The sequence below is a fragment of the Nerophis ophidion genome, linkage group LG12 (assembly GCF_033978795.1).
Source record: "Nerophis ophidion isolate RoL-2023_Sa linkage group LG12, RoL_Noph_v1.0, whole genome shotgun sequence".
Taxonomy (NCBI): domain Eukaryota; kingdom Metazoa; phylum Chordata; class Actinopteri; order Syngnathiformes; family Syngnathidae; genus Nerophis; species Nerophis ophidion.
The window spans coordinates 27887031-27905562 of NC_084622.1; the positions used below are offsets into that span (position 1 = coordinate 27887031).

Consider the following 18532-nt stretch of genomic DNA (forward strand, 5'->3'; position numbering starts at 1 on the left):
CCACCTCATCGCAGGGCCAACACATATAGACAGACAACATTCACACTCATTCACACACTAGGGCCAATCTAGTGTTGCCAATCAACCTATCCCCAGGTGCATGTCTTTGGAGGTGGGAGGAAGCCGTAGTACCCGGAGGGAACCCACGCAGTCACGGGAAGAACATGCAAAGTCCACGCAGAAAGATTCCGAGCCCGGGACTGAACCCAGTAGTACTCAGGAGCTTTGTATTGTGAGGCAGATGCACTAACCCCTCTACCACCGTGCCGTCCGTTGGCACGTCGTGGAAATGGTAAATAAAAACAGAATACAATTGTTTGCAAATCCTTATCAATGTCACGCCCAGGGGATCATGTTTTGTTTTGGTCATGTAGTGTTTTGTTTTTTGGACACAGTTCCTGTTTTGCACTTCCTGGTTTGTGTTGCTATCATGACAACTCATTAATTTTCACCTGGCCCTCATGTCACGCCCCTGTCTTCAGCCCTCACACCTGTTTGTTAATTTTCATAGCCTAGTATTTAAGCCAGAGTTACCAGGCAACTTCCCACATATCCCTCAACTCCATACCATGCTGTTTGTTTTGTCCACGCCACGTAAGTTTTGTTATTCATGCCACAGTGCAAGTGTTTTTGTTCATGTTTATAGTTTGTAGCCTTTGTACTAGTCTTTTGTTTTTTATTAGTCAAGTATGTTGTCTGCCATTGTGCGCGCCCTTTGTTTGCCTTTTTTTTTAGTTTACTAGATTAATAATTAAAAATGTACTCACATTCTCGTCTGGCTCGTGCAAATTTCCTTTTTCGTTGGAAAAACAAACTATCTCGAAGTCATAGTCCAAGTCGTGACAGAAGTTGCCAGCAGAAACGTTTTTCCGCAAGAAATTTGGACAAGGCTTCTTGGGCGGTCCTGCGAGCGATGGAGGAAGAAACCAGACCACGTGTCCCTGCATCCACCGGGGCAGAGTCAGGTGGCGGCGATGCGTAGAGGCCCGCTGCACCTGACGAGGTGGGCGACCCGGGAAGGGCCACATCCGTGGCCGACGAGAAGGTCGGCGCACCTGGCGTGGCAGATGACCAGGTAACGGCCATATTCGGGGCCGACAAGGAGGCTGACGCGTCGTCATCGTGGCAGGCAGCGGGTCTTGGCGTGGAGCTTCAGGCGGCGGGTCTTGGCATGGTGCTGCTACTAGTGGCACTGGAGCTTGGCGGCATGGAGCTGCTACTGGTGGCACTGGAGCTTGGCGGCATGGAGCTGCTACTGGTGGCACTGGAGCTTGGCGGCATGGAGCTGCTACTGGTGGCACTGGAGATTGGCGGCGTGGAGCAGCGACTGGCGGCACTTGGCGTCGTGGAGCTGCGACTGGCGGAACTTTGCGTCGAGGAGCTGCGACTGGCGGCACTTGGCATGGTGCAGGTACTAGTGCAAGGCGTGGAGCAAGTAATGGTAACTGTTGTGGTGCAGGCGCTGGGGCCCAGCGTGGTGCAGGCTCTGGAGCTTTGCGTGGTGCAGGTACAGGAGCTTGGTGTGGTGTAGGCACTGGTGCTTGGCGTGGTGTAGGCACTGGTGCTTGGCGTGGACTTGGTGCTAGCCTTGGAGCTAGCCTTGGACTTGGTGCTAGCCTTGGACGTGGACTTGGTGCTAGCCTTGGACTTGGTGCTAGCACCTATAACAGTCCGGATGGTTCCTTTCCTCTTTGGTCCGGAAGACACAACGTCCACAGTTTCCCAAAACAATTTGAAATGTGGAATCATCGGACCACAGAGCACTTTTCCACTTTGCATCAGTCCACCTTAGATGAGCTCGGGCCCAATCCAAGCCGGAAGCATTTCTGGGTATTGTTGATAAATGGTTTTCGCTTTGCATAGTAGAGCTTTAACTTGCACGTACAGATGTAGCGACAAACTGCAGTTACTGACAGTGTTTTTCTGAAGTGTTCCTGAGCCAATGTGGTGATATCCTTCACACACTTATGTCGGTTTTTGATGCAGTACCGCCTGAGGCATTTAATGTTGGTTTTCGACCATGCCGCTTACGTGCAGTGATTTCTCCAGATTCTCTGAACCTTTTGATAATATTACAGACCGTATATGGTGAAATCCCTAAATTCCTTGCAATATCTCGCTGAGAAATGTTTTCCTTAAACTGTTTGACAAATTGCCCCTGCATTTGTTCACAAAGTGGTGACCCTCGCCCTATTCTTGTTTGTGAATGACTGAGCATTTCATGGAAGCTGCTTTTATAACCAATCACACCTCTTCCCAATTTATGAGATTTTCCAAATAAGTGTTTGATGAGCATTCCTCAACGTTCTCAGTCTTTTTTGCCACTTGTGCCAGCTTTTTTGAAACATGTTGCAGGCATTAAATTCCAAATGAGCTAATATTTGCAAAAAATAACAGCGTTTATGGGTTCAAATGTTAAGTAGTGTTTGCAGTCTACTCAATTGAATATAGGTTGAAAAGGATTTACAAATAATTGTATTCTGTATTTACTTATGATTTAGACAAAGTGCCCACTTCACTCAATTTGGGTTTTTTAATGTATGAATGGATGTATATAGCTTAATGTATTTGGGAGGGTTATAATCTTTATATGGCTGTTGTGTAGAGGAGACACCAACATTAGCAGCTTTATATTTCAACCCACATGTAAGCAAAAGCGCCACAGCGTCAATTCCACTTTTTCTTCGGAATCAAAACATATATTCATATATTACATATAGCCTATTATTTGCGTACTATTGACAAGTGATGCACCGAAAACTTGGTCGTCTTGAACAAAAAATTAAACCGGATGTTGTGATGAAATATCCATTTCCGCTGGCAACTGCATCTTTTCGTAGCTTGCCCAAAGCTGACATTATAGATTGAACTTTCACAGTATCATGTTAGACCCGCTCGACATCCATTGCTTTCGTCCTCTCCAAGGTTCTCATAGTCATCATTGTGACCGACGTCCCACTGGGTCATCATTGTCACCGGCTTCCCACTGGGTGTGAGTTTTCCTTGCCCTTATGTGGGCCTACCGAGGATGTCGTAGTGGTTTGTGTTGTGGTTTGTGCAGCCCTTTGAGACACTGGTGATTTAGGGCTATATAAGTAAACATTGATTGATTGATTGATACCACATTTAGACTGCCGTCACATTTGAAAAGATCAGATTCCAATCGGATTCAGGAATACCTCCTGATCTGACCTGAATCTGATGGTAAAACAATCAGATTTGAAGCACTTTGCAGCGTTTGGATCAGATCTTTGTCACTTGAGGGCAAACAAATCAGATTTGGTGTGCAGTGTGAATGGGGCCAATAAATGCTCAACACTCACTTCTCTGCTCCATCGCAAAGTCACGCATTTTACCAAAGCAACGGCATTCATTTCTGCTCCTGTGACTGCATGTAAAACTAAGGTTCTTCCTTTTAGAGTCATTTTTATAGCAAGTCTTTCCCCACTCAAGGTCACATTGACCAGGTGACCAACTAATAGCAGGCTGAGGCTCATTTAGATGAAGTCCCCTATTTATGAGAAACCTGCATCATCCCTGCAGGGTGTAGCGTATACTCTGCTTGTCATCGGCATTGATCCGATGACTGCATTTCATCACATTTAGCCTCTGATATTTCTGATGCTTATACTTGCTACATGGGTGTAACCGATACAGTACGCTCTCCTGGGTATTGATTGCAACCCTGTCCTTGCGCTTTCATCCGATCATACTGGATTACAGTAAAGTGTGACCACGCCTGCAAGTGTGTGTGTGTGTCTGTGTGGGGAGGGGGGGGCTGGGAACGTGCCACAAGCAGATCACAGGGAAATATAAAGTCACTAAATTTAGATTCAGTGAGTGAAATTGAGCTGTCAAGCTAATGCACGGTTTAGTTAAGAGAGGCTGGGTGGGGTCTTGAATGAATGAGAGAGGGACAGAGAATAGGGCATGTCTCAGCATGAGTCTTCTAGTCCGCCGAGTAAAAGGAGGAAAACAGCAACTCACTCATTCAAGTCCATTCATGCAAGCTGAGATGGAAAACAGGCCCCTCATTACAACATGTCATCAGTGGCAATTCTTAGCTGCTATTTACAAACCTCTGCTTCCTGTCCATTTAAACTATTGTTGACTTGATTCACAGCCCAATGACTTTTGTTCTGTAAGCACCAGCCTCCCTCTTCTTTCTTGAGTGAAACAGCATGATTGTTTACTATTAAAACATCAAACTAGACACACGATATCTCATACTTAAGCATTATGTCACTTGTCACTGACCACATTTATTTGATCAACTATCAGTTAGGGATGTTCCGACCAGGGTCTTTTGCTGCCGATTTTCTAATAGCGATCCTTCATGAGTGAGAATAATTCTGGTTTTGCTGACCGACCTCAGCTATTTTATTTGCATACTTGCCAACCTTGAGACCTCCAAATTCGAGAGATGGGGGAGTAAAGGAGGGTGTTGGGGGCGTGGTTGCAGGGGCAGGGTTGAGGTGCAGGCAGCATACCCCTTCCCCCTCGAGCTGTCCTGGATGAAATTAAATTATTTTTTCCAATCATTTTGGAACTTGCAAGCGTATTTCTTCTTCGTTCTTCTGCTTCGTCTTCTTCTTGCTGTGTGTGCAGTTGTTCACTGAGCTCCAAAAGCCGTAGATGTTATTGTAGGAGGAGGAGAGAGGTAGTACTGCAACGGATTCTGGGTATTTGTTCTGCTGTGTTACGGTGCGGATATTCTTCCGAAATGTGTATATTTGTAACAGTGTTAAAGTTGTTTATACGACCTAGTATGCATTGCATTCACTTGTGTGTGTGTGTGCTTGAAATTACCGTTATCGTTAAACTAGTTAAAAGATCATACAACGTGTCAGCATTTTTTGACATCTTTGAGTAAAGACCATTGTTAAAACCTGTCCGACGCTACATTATTTTAATTTTCCTGAGGGAACTCTCCTAAAGGAATCAATAAAGTATTATCTATCTACAAACCCTGTTTCCATATGAGTTGGGAAATTGTGTTGGATGTAAATATAAACAGAATACAATGATTTGCAAATCCTTTTCAACCCATATTCAATTAAATGCACTACAAAGACAAGATATTTGATGTTCAAACTCATAAACTTTATTTTTTTTTAAAAATAATAATTAACTTAGAATTTCATGGCTGCAACATGTGCCATAATAGTTGGGAAAGGGCATGTTCACCACTGTGTTACATCACCTTTTCTTTAAACAACACTCAATAAACGTTTGGGAAATGAGGAAACTAATTGTTGAAGCTTTGAAAGTGGAATTCTTTCTCATTCTTGTTTTATGTAGAGCTTCAGTCGTTCAACAGTCCAGGGTCTCCACTGTCGTATTATACGCTTCATAATGCGCCACACATTTTCGATTGGAGACAGGTCTGGACTGCATGTGGGTCAGGAAAGTACCCGCACTCTTATACTACGAAACCACTCTGTTGTAACACGTGGCTTGGCATTGTCTTGCTAAAATAAGCAGGAGCGTCCATGATAGCGTTGCTTGGATGACAACATATGTTGCTCCAATACCTGTTTGGACCATTCAGCATTAATGGTGCCTTCACAGATGTGTAAGTTACCCATGCCTTGGACACTAATACACCCCCATACCATCACAGATGCTGGCTTTGGAACTTTGCGCCTATAACAATCCGGATGGTTATTTTCCTCTTTGTTACGGAGGACACCACGTCCAAAGCTTCCAAATATAATTTGAAATGTGGACTCGTCAGACCACAGAACACTTTTCCACTTTGCATCAGTCCATCTTAGGTGAGCTCGGGCCCAGCGAAGCCAGCGGCGTTCCTTAGTGTTGTTGATAAATGGATTTTGCTTTGCATAGTAGAGTTTTAACTTGCACTTACATATGTAGCAACCAACTGTAGTTACTGTCAGTGGTTTTATGAAGTGTTCCTGAGCCCATGTGGTGATATCCTTTACATACTGATGTCGGTTTTTGGTGCAGTACCGCCTGAGGGATAAAAGGTCCGTAATATAATCGCTTACGTGCAGTGATTTCTCCAGATTCTCTGAACCTTTTGATGATTTCGACAATTTGCTTACAAAGTGGTGATCCTCGCCCCATCCTTGTTTGTGAATTACTTAACATTTCATGGAAGCTCCTTTTATACCCAAACATGGCACCCACCTGTTCCCAATTAGCCTGCACACCTGCGGGATGTTTCAAATAAGTGTTTGATGAGCATTCCTCAACTCTATCAGTATTTATTGCCACCTTTCCCAACTTGTTTGTCACGTGTTGCTGGCATCAAATTCTAAAGTTAATGAGTATTTGCACAAAAAAAAAATGTTATCAGTTTAAACATCAAATATGTTGTCTTTGTAGCATATTCAACTAAATATGAGTTGAAAATGATTTGCGAATCATTGTATTCTGTTTATATTTACATCTAACACAATTTCCCAACTCATTTGGAAACAGGCTTTGTATTATTATGTGACTGGGCCAGCAAGCTGTTTATATGGAGGAAAACCGGATGCCTGGACAGGATGCGGGTGTTAAGGGGTGAAGGTTTCAGGTGATAGAAGACACTAAAGGCGGTGCCTTCAAGGCACACCCCCAATATTGTTGCTGGGGTGGAATACGAAGGTCCTGAGTAGTCCTGGGTTCAATCCCAGGCTCGGGATCTTTCTGTGTGGAGTTTGCATGTCTTACATGGGTTCCCTCCGGGTTCCCCGGCTTCCTCCCACCTCCAAAGACATGCACCTGGGGATAGGTTGATTGGCAACACTAAATTGGCCCTAGTGTGTGAATGTGAGTGTGAATGTTGTCTGTCTATCTGTGTTGGCCCTGCGATTAGGTGGCGACTTGTCCAGGGTGTACTCCGCCTTCCGCCCGATTGTAGCAGAGATAGGCACCAGTGTTCTCTGTGACCCCGGTAGTAAATGGATGGATGGATGAATGGGTTGAAATCGGGAGAATGGTTCCCCCGGGAGATTTTTTGGAGGGGCACTGAAATTCGGGAGTCTCCCGGGAAAATCGGGAGGGTTGGCAAGTATGTTTATTTGGTACATGGTGAAATAATAAGTGTGACCAGTAGACGGCAGTCAACCATAAGAGGTATATGTTGACTGCAATATGATGGCAGTCACACACAAGAAATACGTGTGGACTGCAATATGACTTAAGTAAATGTTATATGTTTTATATGTTCCATTAAAAATATAGAACATTACACGCGGCCATCAAAAGTCTATCAAAATGTTTTGGTACGACTTTGGTAAGCTATGAAGCCGCAGCGCTTGATGGATTGTACTGTGCTTTAACATACGAGTATCATTATGTTGTGTGTATAAGGTAAGACATACAGTATTATGTGGCGTTTTGTTTCGCAATATTGTGCAAAAGCAACTTTTCTTACCTTCTGGTAACCGCTGATCTGTATTTGGGATCTACATAAGTCCTGAAAAATTACGCCTCGTGTATGAATGTGAGTAGTCGATAAGATTCTTCTTTTTGTTTATCTTCTTGTAATGGGACATTCATCCTCCGCTGATGCCATTTGTAATATAAAGTAGTGTAAAGTTCTTACTTATATCTGTCAATAAACTCGCCATGAAAGCGTACCCCCATTTGAGAACCACTGGCTTAGGGGGAGCGGCTCCACACTGTATTGAGGTACACAATTAGCAGCCAGCTTTGAGACACCCGTGATTTAGAGCTATATAAGTAAACTTTCATTGATTGATTGAGCTTGGTCAGACGGGGGACTAAAAATAGTGTCAGCTGGAGGGGATTGGCAATTGTGTTTAGCATCGAAAACCGTCCAATATCAATTGCTGGCTGGTACATCCTTACTATTAGTGCATTTTATCATTGATCGTTAAATTTGAATTTTTAATAGGATTGGAAAATCTCTCCAAAACATTTTCTCCACCCGTGTTTCCATGACAGTGCCCTATTTATCTGAATAATGTTGCCGGAAGGAGTTGTGCCATAAAAAAGCGCTCTGCATGAAAACTAACGTAATTTAGTTCCTTTTGAGACCACAGACTACAGTTGAGTTTGAATCAACAGCTGGTTGCAGACCATTAATGCAATCATGTGCTTCAAGAGGCGATTAATCAACAATTAATTCCAATCAATTGACAAAATTCTTAATTTGATGCACTCTATTGATTATTGTTCCCACTAAAGTTAAATACAGAATATTTGGCACTATATTACGTCCCTGCAAGCTCTGTGCACAAACACAAACCCCCGCAGCCACGCACTCAAAAATCAGCAGCATAAAACACACACATGCCAGAAGTGCTAAGAAATGCAGCAAAAAGAGGAATTTGTCCACAAACATACAATAGTTAGTTATGAAACTAAAGTACCCAAAAATTACATAACATTGCACCTCTTTGTAGCACAGTGGAAGAGGGGTTAGTGCATGTGCCTCATAATACAAAGGTCCTGAGTAGTCCTGAGTTCAATCCCGGCCTCGGGATCTTTCAGTGTGGAGTTTGCATGTTCTCCCCGTGACTGAGTGGGTTCCCTCTGGGTACTCCGGCTTCTTCCCACCTCCAAAGACATGCACCTGGGGATAGGTTGATTGGCAACACTAAATTGGCCCTAGTGCGTGAATGTGAGTGTGAATGTTGTCTGTCTAAATGTGTTGGCCCTGCGATGAGGTGGCGACTTGTCCAGGGTGTAGCCCGCCTTCCGCCCGAATGCAGCTGAGATAAGCTCCAGCACCCCCCGCGGCCCCGAAAGGGTCAAGTGGTAGAACATGGATGGATGGATGGATGCACCACTTTGTGTGTTTGAAACTCCAGTTAATTATCAATCGATTAGCTACGAAATGACACACAAAGGAGCAGTCGTGTTCAGTTTGATTCCAAATCTTGCGTGTGGTATTGTGTTGTGTTGTGTTGTGTTGCATAACACAGTTGTGCGTTCCGCCCCCTCTACAGTGTGTTGTGTGCAAAATAACACCCCGCAACAAAATCCCAGTACAATACACGATTAACTGCAAGCACACCAGCTCCATCAAAGCCATGCAGGCAAGTGATTGCTGTGGAAAAACTGGCCTTTGGAAAAACCTTATATTGAACTAAATGTATATTTACATCACATATAAACCATGTTTGCTTAACTCAAATGAGTCCGGAGTACCACACAACCTATTATGAAGTCCGTGTTTAAAGCAATAATGTATTATGCATCTTTGTCTTTGAGGCTGCCAAACTCAAAAAGTAGGTAATTGCTTTTGGCATGTGACTACTAGTGGAGGCCGGCTGATAAATGATTTATACGTGCTAATCGAGGGCCCTAACTGTTATTTTTTGCAGGGTCTCTGTCATAATCGGTTTACCCACCATTAGCACCATGGAGGCTGTGTGAACAATTACAGTCTTCAAACACTGCATGTCCTCACACCGCCCCTTGCATGACGTGTCGTTGACACTTTGGGACAGTGTGAGCATTGGGGGAGGGTGCCAGGTGAACATGATGTGATCATTACTGGTTAACTCTCACTGCCGCCTGCACCGGTGTGGCGTGACAAGGCTTTTCCACTGATGTATCCACTGTGAATTCAGTCTGTAATTAACTCTGGGTCTCTGTTCTAATTAATTTTCTTGCCTGTCTAAGAGGAGTTCTGTCAATCCTCCCTCTGCTTTTGTGGAAACTGAGAAGACACTCTGTACGTCTCTGCTGTGGTGGATTTGAAGGTGACACTTGCAAGAAGAAGCCTTTTGTGGCTTTTAAAGTGCTGTGCTTGCTATAAGAGAGAGAAGTTGCCAATTAGAGCTGGCTTTTGCTGGAGGTGGGCTCTGATATTCAGGATGCTGCAGCTGCCAAAGCAGCATGCAGCTCTGCATGCTTCTGAGGGGGAACACTTGTTGGGGAAAAAAAACATCAGAAGGTGTCAAATCATTGTTACTGTTTAAAGGCTTGCTCTACCTGGATGGGAAAAATGCCCAAAAGCAAGCACAAAAATGCTCACCTCCAACCTGATTTTGTCTGGAGGTTTGCCACAAAAATGTTGCTGGTGCAAAAGAACTGCTTTCCTAATGTGTTGCTGACCCATTTAGCCAGTCTACCCAGGGATCCCTGTGCCCTGCAAATAGCAATCCTAATTCACTCCTGTGAACAGTAGCCATTCTACATTAAGGACACTTTTTATTTCGGTCATTTACAAACCCCTTTTCCATATGAGTTGGGAAATTGTGCTAAATGCAAATATAAAGGGAATACAATGATTTGCAAATCATTTTCAAACCATATTCAGTTGAATATGCTACAAAGACAACATATTTGATGTTCAAACTGATAAACATTTTTTTTTTTGCAAATAATCATTATCTTTAGAATTTGATGCGAGCAACACGTGACAAAGAAGTTGGGAAAGGTGGCAATGAATACTGATAAAGTTAAGAAACTCTCATCAAACACTTATTTGGAACCTCCCACAGGTGTGCAGGCTAATTTGGAACAGGTGGAGGCCATGATTGGGTATAAAAGCAGCTTCCATGAAATGCTAAGTAATTCACAAACAAGGATGGGGCGAGGGTCACCATTTTGTAAACAAATGCGTGAGCAAATTGTCGAACAGTTTTAGAACAACATTTCTCAACGAGCTATTGCAAGGAGTTTAGGGATTTTACCATCTACGGTCCGTAAAATAGTCAAAAGGTTCAGAGAATCTGGAGAAATCACAGCACGTAAGCGATGATATTACGGACCGTTGATCCCTCAGGCGGTACTGCATCAAAAACAGACATCAGTGTGTAAAGGATATCACCACATGGGCTCAGGAACACTTCATAAAACCACTGTCAGTAACTACAGTTGGTTGCTACATCTGTAAGTGCAAGTTAAAATTCTGCTATGCACAGCAAAACCCATTTATCAACAACACCAAGGAACGCCGCTGGCTTCGCTGGGCCCGAGCTCATCTAAGATGGACTGATGCAAAGTGGAAAAGTGTTCTGGGGTCTGACGAGCCCACATTTCAAATTATGTTTGGAAACTGTGGACGTGGTGTCCTCAGGAACAAAGAAGAAAATAACCATCCGGATTGTTCTAGGCGCAAAGTTCAAAAGCCAGCATCTGTGATGTTATGGGGGTGTATTAGTGCCCAAGGAACTGGTAACTTACACATCTGTGAAGGCACGATTAATGCAGAATGGTCCATACAGGTTTTGGAGCAACATATGTTGTCATCCAAGCAACGTTATCATGGACGCCCCTACTTATTTCAGCAAGACAATGCCAAGCCACGTGTTACAACAGCGTGGTTTCGTAGTAAAATATTGCGGGTACTTTCCTGGCCCGCCTGCAGTCCAGACCTGTTTCCCATCGAAAATGTGTGGCGCATTATGAAGCGTAAAATATGACAGCGGAGACCCGGGACTGTTGAACAACTGAAGCTCGACATAAAACAAGAATGGGAAAGAATTCCACTTTCAAAGCTTCAACAATTAGTTTCCTCAGTTCCCAAACGTTTATTGAGTGTTGTTAAGAGAAAAGGTGATGTAACACAGTGATGAACATGCCCTTTCCCAACTACTTTGGCACGTGTTGCAGCCATGAAATTCTAAGTTAATTATTATTTGCAAAAAAAAATAAAGTTTATGAGTTTGAACATCAAATACCTTGTCTTTGTAGCATATTAAACTGAATATGGGTTGAAAAGGATTTGCAAATCATTGTATTCCGTTTATATTTACATCTAACACAATTTCCCAACTCATATGGAAACGGGGTTTGTATTTAATATTTCATACAGAGTAGTAATTCAATTGCAAATAGAGTGTTTGGTTAATAAATGAGCAAAATTGAAACAATTATTGATGTTTTTAAATCATATTTGCAATATAATGGTACAATTTTGTCCTGAAGGTTCTGATCCCCTGTTTGCATGTCAGAATAATATTGTTGCAATGACAGTGCTCTTTGTGGCTGTGTCTTAACTTCTCATAACTAATATGTTGCTTTACTTTAGACCACAAACTTGTAAAAACTGAATCAACAGCACCTCTGCTGGTTGCAAACAGGTAGTGCACTGCATTTTGCCTCAGTTGTTGTAGAGCAGAGGTGTCCAAGTCATTTTTACTGAGAGCCACATCGCAGTTATGTTTGGCCCCAGAGGGCCGCTTCTAACAGTGAATACTCTTTCTACAAACTTTTTTAATGCATTTTATTTGTAGAAAAAAACATTTTGAAAAAAATATGGTAAGTTGCAATAATTTCACCTCAAAATCTTTTGTATATTACTGTAAATGGAAAAACAGTGCTGCTTGTTTTATTGAGGGGGAAAAAAGGCAGCTCAGTTGCCAGAATTTTACTGTAAAATTTACATTTGTTTTTTTACTTTAAATAAAAAAAACGCTACAATTATACAGTAACATTTTGGCACCTGAGCTGCCAGTTTGTTTGTTGTTGGGGTTTTTTACCGCAAATCAAAAACTGTCGATTTTTCGGTGTATTACTGTAAATGCCAAAACCCACCATAGTTTATTACAGTAAAAAATACTGTTATTTTCATTTGGAGAAAAAGGCTGTAAAAAACAATTCCACAATTTTACAATGAAATCTATTGCCACTTTTAGATTGCACAATTTGATGGATAACTTGCTTTGAAACATTATTATTAGTATTTATTTCTATTTAAAAAAAAGGTTTGAATGTTTTATAATATATTTTTGCAAAATTAGCCAATATTTAAGTTAACATTTTGCGATTGCATGTATTGTTTTGTCTCAAAATAAAAAGAAAGAATACATTTAGTAAAAAAGTTTATTTATAAACATATATATATATATATATATATATATATATATATATATATATATATATATTTATATATAAAATATAAAATTCTAGTGCAGCGACCTCCAACTTTTATCATTATTTAGAACGACTTTGACAAAAAGAAAAGATAAGTGAGCGATTTGTGTTTTATTTATGACTGGAAAAACTTGTACTTTATTTACTAAGCAGATCTCCACTTAAGCAGTGTAGTCATTGTTTTATACTAATTTGTGGTAATTAAATAATAACTTAAATATAAGCTGAATTGAACGGTTTTAAAATTCTAAGAGTTGAAGCAAATAATTTTTGACAATTTGGTGAACTACTCAAAATAATGTTAGTAATGCTAGTGGTAGCTCACAAACTACAGTTGGAAAATAGAGATTGGATTTATGGCTCTCGGGGAGCTGGATCTTGAGAAACAGATCCTTTCAAAAAGCTGTTGAAAAGGTTGGCTTGTTGTTATATTTCTTATTTTTTATAAAAGTAACTTTTTTTTTATCAAGGAAAGAATCCCTAATAGCAATTATAGAATAGGATTTGGATTAAAAAATAATTCATACATGCACATCCCACCAATATATATAATATATAAAATATTTTAATTCTGCTTGTTTTTTCATTGTAAACATTCAATAGGGTGATACCATATCTATTCTGTATGCATTGACAATGATGTCACTATTTTACATATTCCCTCACCTAAAAAGTACATTTTTTTTACAAAAATAAGGAACAAGAATAGTATGTATCCATGTAAATACAAATATAAATAAATGCAGAATAAAGATTATGAAGAGATAAAAATGCTAAATCGCATCGCCCTGCATAGTGTGTGCGCACCTGCACTACTTTCCAAAATCATCCATCCATCCATTTTCTACCGCTTATTCCCTCCGGGGTCGCTGGAGCCTATCTCAGCTACAATGGGGCGGAAGGCAGGGTACACCCTGGACAAGTCACCAACTCATCACAGCTTTCCAAAATCATTTCTTAGAAATTTGTGATAAAATGGCTTAAAGTTAACTTAAAACTCTGACTCACCACAATATTTCATATGGCTTATGAAAGCCTGGAAATATCCATCCATCCATCCATTCTCTACCGCTTATTCCCTTTGGGGTTGCGGGGGGGCGCTGGTGCCTATCTCAGCTACAATCGGGTGGAAGACAGGATACACCCTGGACAAGTCGTCACCTCAAATGATGTTCAACAAAGTACTTAATTATTTTTTTTACTAAATGTATTTGTTTGTTCAATTTTGACAGAAAAACTGTACTGGATGCAACATACTATATATCTGATCATGCAACAAGATATTCCAATACATTTTTTGTTATCATTAATCCCGAAATATTTCCTAATGATTTCAAAGCCAATTATCCATCAATTTCTTAGTAAGAAAATATGATACATTGATAGACAATTGTGTAATAATTAGGGCTGTCAAAAATAACTAGTTTTAACTAGATTAAGCACAAAAAAATGATCACATTAATCATGCAAATATGCCGATTAATCATGCAATTTTTTATGACCACATACTCTTATATACCAGTTTTTCTGCGAGTTCGAGCATGTCGCTTTATGGTTAGTGATCAAGTCAATGCATACGTCAGTGCAAAGATGAGTGAGGAGACTCATTCTGGTGTTCTCGCTGGTAAATTACACTTCAAAACAAACCCAGAAGAGACTTGAACTAAAATTGTTACCACGTTTTAAGCAAATAAAAAGGTGTGTTCAAGTAAACGTTTTTAAAAATGTTCCTGTATGACATTCTGACAATAAAATTGCATTTGTGTACATCTAAAACTCCTCACAGGAAGTTGCCATTTGTTAGAACTTTGTGACATGATACAATGCACATCAATGAACATTTGAAATAGAGATGTGTCAGATTGTAGCCAAAGGATGATTTCCATCTGCAGTCACATTGCAAAGAAACAATTTAGCGTTTTCATGCATTTATTTTTGCTGTATTTATCTGGCACAAGTGGAAAGCCGGTCCCTGCAAATAATGCCTGTACAATGCCCGTGGTGCAAAAAAGGTTGGGGACCCCTGAAGTAAGAGACTCTCAATGTCTGCTAGAAATACATTGTTATTGTACTTTTTATGTGTGATTTATGAAAATGTTCTTGGAGTTTTATAATCCTGAAAAAAAAAATCGTGGTATCCTGTCAGAATTATTTCTCACAGAAAAGTGAAACAAGCTGGTTAGATGCTTCATTTTTTGAAAGTCAATGAATGGCCATAACTTAATCCTATGGTAATAATGGAAAACGCAAAGAACTCCATCCATCCATCTATTTTCTACCGCTTGTCCCTTTCGGGGTCGCGGGGGGTGCTGGAGCCTTTCTCAGCTGCATTCGGTCAGAGGGCGGGGTACACCCTGGACAAGTCGCCGCCTCATCACAGGGCCAACACAGATAGACAGACAACATTCACACTCACAGTAACACACCAGGTCCATTTTAGTTTTGTTAATCAACCTATCCCCAGGTGCATGTCTTTGGAGGTGGGAGGACGCCGGAGTACCCGGAGGGAACTCACGCAGTCATGGGGAGAACATGCAAACTCCACACAGAAACCCAGGACCTTCGTATTGTCAGGCACACGCACTAACCCCTGTTCCCTGAAATATGATCACTTTGTCATTGGCATTTTCAGTTCTGTCTCTGCCTAGCAACAAGTGGCCATAATTCACCCATGTAAGAGACTCTGAATGTCTGCTAGAAATACATTTTTATTACACTTTTTGTGTGATTCATGAAAATGTTGCTGGAGTTTTATAATTGGGGGAGAAAAAAATTCTGGTATCCTGTCAGAATTATTTCTCATATAAAAGTGAAACAAGCTGGTTAGATGCTTGATTTTTTTGAAAGTCAATGAATTGCCATAACTTAGAGCAGTGTTTTTCAACCCCTGTGCAGCGGCACAAATAGTGTCCCGTGAGATAATGTTTGGTGTGTCGTGGGACTTTATGTAATTTCACCTAATTGGGTTAAAAATATTTTTTACAAACCAGTAATTATAATCTGCAAATGACCTGTTGTTGAGTGTTGGTGCTGTCTAGAGCTCGGCTGAGTAACCGCGCAATACTCTTCCATATCAGTAGGTGGCAGCAGGTAGCCAATTGTTTTGTAGATGTCGGGAACGACGACAACGGTTTGCAGGTAAGAAAGGTATCCAATGCTTAAACCAAAAATAAACAAAAGGCGAGTGCTGCTAAGAAAAGGCATTGAAACTTATGGCTATGCAGAACTAAAACCGAACTGGCTGCAAAGTAAACAAAAACAGAATGCTGGACGACAGCAAAGACTTACAGCGTGTGGAGCAGACGGCGTCCACAAAGTACACGCGTACATGACATGACAATCAACAATGTCCCCACAAAGAAGGATAGCGTCCGCACAACTTAAATAGTATTGATTTGCAAAAACAAAGCAGGTGCGGGGAATTGCGTTCAAGGAAGATACCACTAAAATTGGAGCGCAAGACAAGAACTAAACCACTACACACGGGAAAACACCAAGAAAAATGAAAATAAGTTGTGATGTGACAGGTGGTGACAGTACATCTACTTTGAGACAAGAGCTACAGTGATGCATTCTTGGTTATGGTTTGAATTCATATCCAACAATTGCGACAACGACTTTTTACTGTCTGCTGAGTTTCATGTTTTAATTATTTCTGCTGGTGGTGTGCCTCTGACATTCTTCAATGAAAAAAAAGTGCTTTGGCTCAAAAATGGTTGAAAAAAAAAACCACTAACTTAGATGGTATAGTTCTAATGGAGGATGCAAAGAACTCACCCTTGCATATTTAGAGGAGTAGGGGTCCTCAAAGAGAGCCCAGACGCGCTTCTGCCAGCGGCTCCACAAGCTCCCACTCCGCGTGTCCGGAGAGTCTCCGTGCGCCAGCCTCCTCGTCATCTCATCCACGTCGTCCTCCCCGTGCTCCTGGTCGGGCTCGGCGTCGTCGCTGCCCAGATCCAACAGTCCCCCCCCGCCGAAACTATCAAGGGCCTCCTCCGCCTCCCGGTGCTGGCGGTAGGTCATCCAGCAGCAGGGCTCCACGTCCGTCTCGTCGATGCCCCAGAAAGCCAGCTCCTCCTCGTACAGAGGTCCGCACACATCGGCGGGGCAGTGCAGCTTCCCTGTCCGGTAGTAGTTGAGGATGTGCGCGAAGACCCCCGGGTGGCGGTCGAAGAAGAACTCCTCGATCTTGGCGTCATAGTCAAAGTGGTTGGGCGCGTCTGGCTCGGCCAGCCACGACAGGCGTGTGCCGGGCAGGGTGCGGAGGGTGCTGCGGTACGTCTGGTGCCGGATCCCTCCCACGTTGATCACGATGCGATCCTTGTCGTCGCTCAGGCCCATCGCGCCCCTTAGGCATCGCTCACGGAAGTTCCCCTCATCGTCGCAAAGGTGAGTGCGAGCGCGGGAAAAAGCGGCGCGCCGAGACACCTGTCGTCTCCCGCCAACAGCAGCAGCAGCGGGGGAAAATCACCGCAGCTCGACGAGCATTTGGCGGGGCACTTTGGCGCTAAAAGACGTGCTGCCAGGCGGGGGGCGAAATCCAAAATGAACGCAGCCAATGGCATCACATGGACGGCAATGGACGTCTCATCATCACCAAGATCCAAGAAGAAACACCAACTCCTCTTCTTCTTCACCTTTTTAATGATCTGCTTGGTGACTTTGACAAAAAGGTGACTGCTGCTGCTGGTGATGGTGACGAGGATGATGATGATGATGATGGTCCTCCTTGGTGTTCGATCCCTCCTCCTTCACGCCGACGCACAGCCTGCGGCTCTTTGTCTCATCAACACTTCCCTCTCCTCCCTCACTCGGCCAATTTTGGGGCACAAAGAGGCACACATGCAGTCAAGATCGGGAGGCAGTGCGTGTGCGTGTGCGTGTAAGGGGGAGTGGAACTCGATCTTAAAGACAAAGACAATGTTGATAATGCAGCCCAACAATCATGTACTACACTAAGGTGTCTGCACAGTGCTCCGTGGGACACTAATAGTGCATGAAAACAAAGAAGATTGATGCAAGTTGTAATAGCCATCACACGCATGCGCACTGGTACCTTGTGCTGTCATTTACTTCTGTTAGGAAAGAAGAGAGTCAACTAAACTGTTCATGTGTGCCTCATCATAACAAAGGAGGCTTGACTTGTGCTTAATTAGTCAGCAGAGGGCGCTGTTGTACATTAGAACAGTGGTTCGCAACCTTTTTTCAGTGACGCACCCCCTGTGAATATTTTTTTTAATTCAAGTACCCCCTAATCAGAACAAAGCATTTTTGGTTTAAAAAAAGAAGAAGTAAAATACAGCACTATGTCATCAGTTTGTGATTTTTAAAAATGTATAACAGTGCAAAATATTGCTCATTTGTAGCGGTCTTTCTTGAACTATTTGGAAAAAAAGATATCAATATGACAAAAAAAACTTGTTGAAAAATAAACAAGTGATTACCTTTGAGTACCTTGAAGGTAGAAAAGCGCTATACAAGTACAACCCATTTATTAAATTATAAATAAAGATTTCTACACATAGAAGCAATCATCAACTCAAAGTGCCCTCTTTGGGGATTGTAATAGAGATCCATCTGGATTCATGAACTTAATTCTAAACATTTCTTCACAAAATAAGAAATCTTTAACATCAATATTTATGGAACATGTCCACAAAAAAATCTAGCTGTCCACACTTAATATTCCATCCATCCATTTTCTACCGCTTATTCCCTTTGGGGT

At 42.1% G+C, this 18532-nt stretch overlaps 1 protein-coding gene across 6 annotated transcripts in view; it reads right to left on the reverse strand.

The window, feature by feature from the left end:
* Positions 1-17762, reverse strand: part of kcnc1b (potassium voltage-gated channel, Shaw-related subfamily, member 1b) — a 34707-nt gene extending 16945 nt beyond the window's left edge. For 2 of the 6 annotated variants that reach the window (XM_061917227.1, XM_061917231.1), the window contains exon 1: positions 16585-17760. In XM_061917227.1, coding sequence (XP_061773211.1) covers positions 16585-17148 — 564 coding nt within the window. In that variant the 5' untranslated portion in view covers positions 17149-17760. Of the gene's footprint in view, positions 1-16584 lie in introns of all 6 variants that reach the window. The other 4 variants (XM_061917229.1, XM_061917228.1, XM_061917230.1 and 1 more) reach the window with 3 other exon arrangements.
* Between the last annotated feature and the right edge of the window lie 770 nt (positions 17763-18532).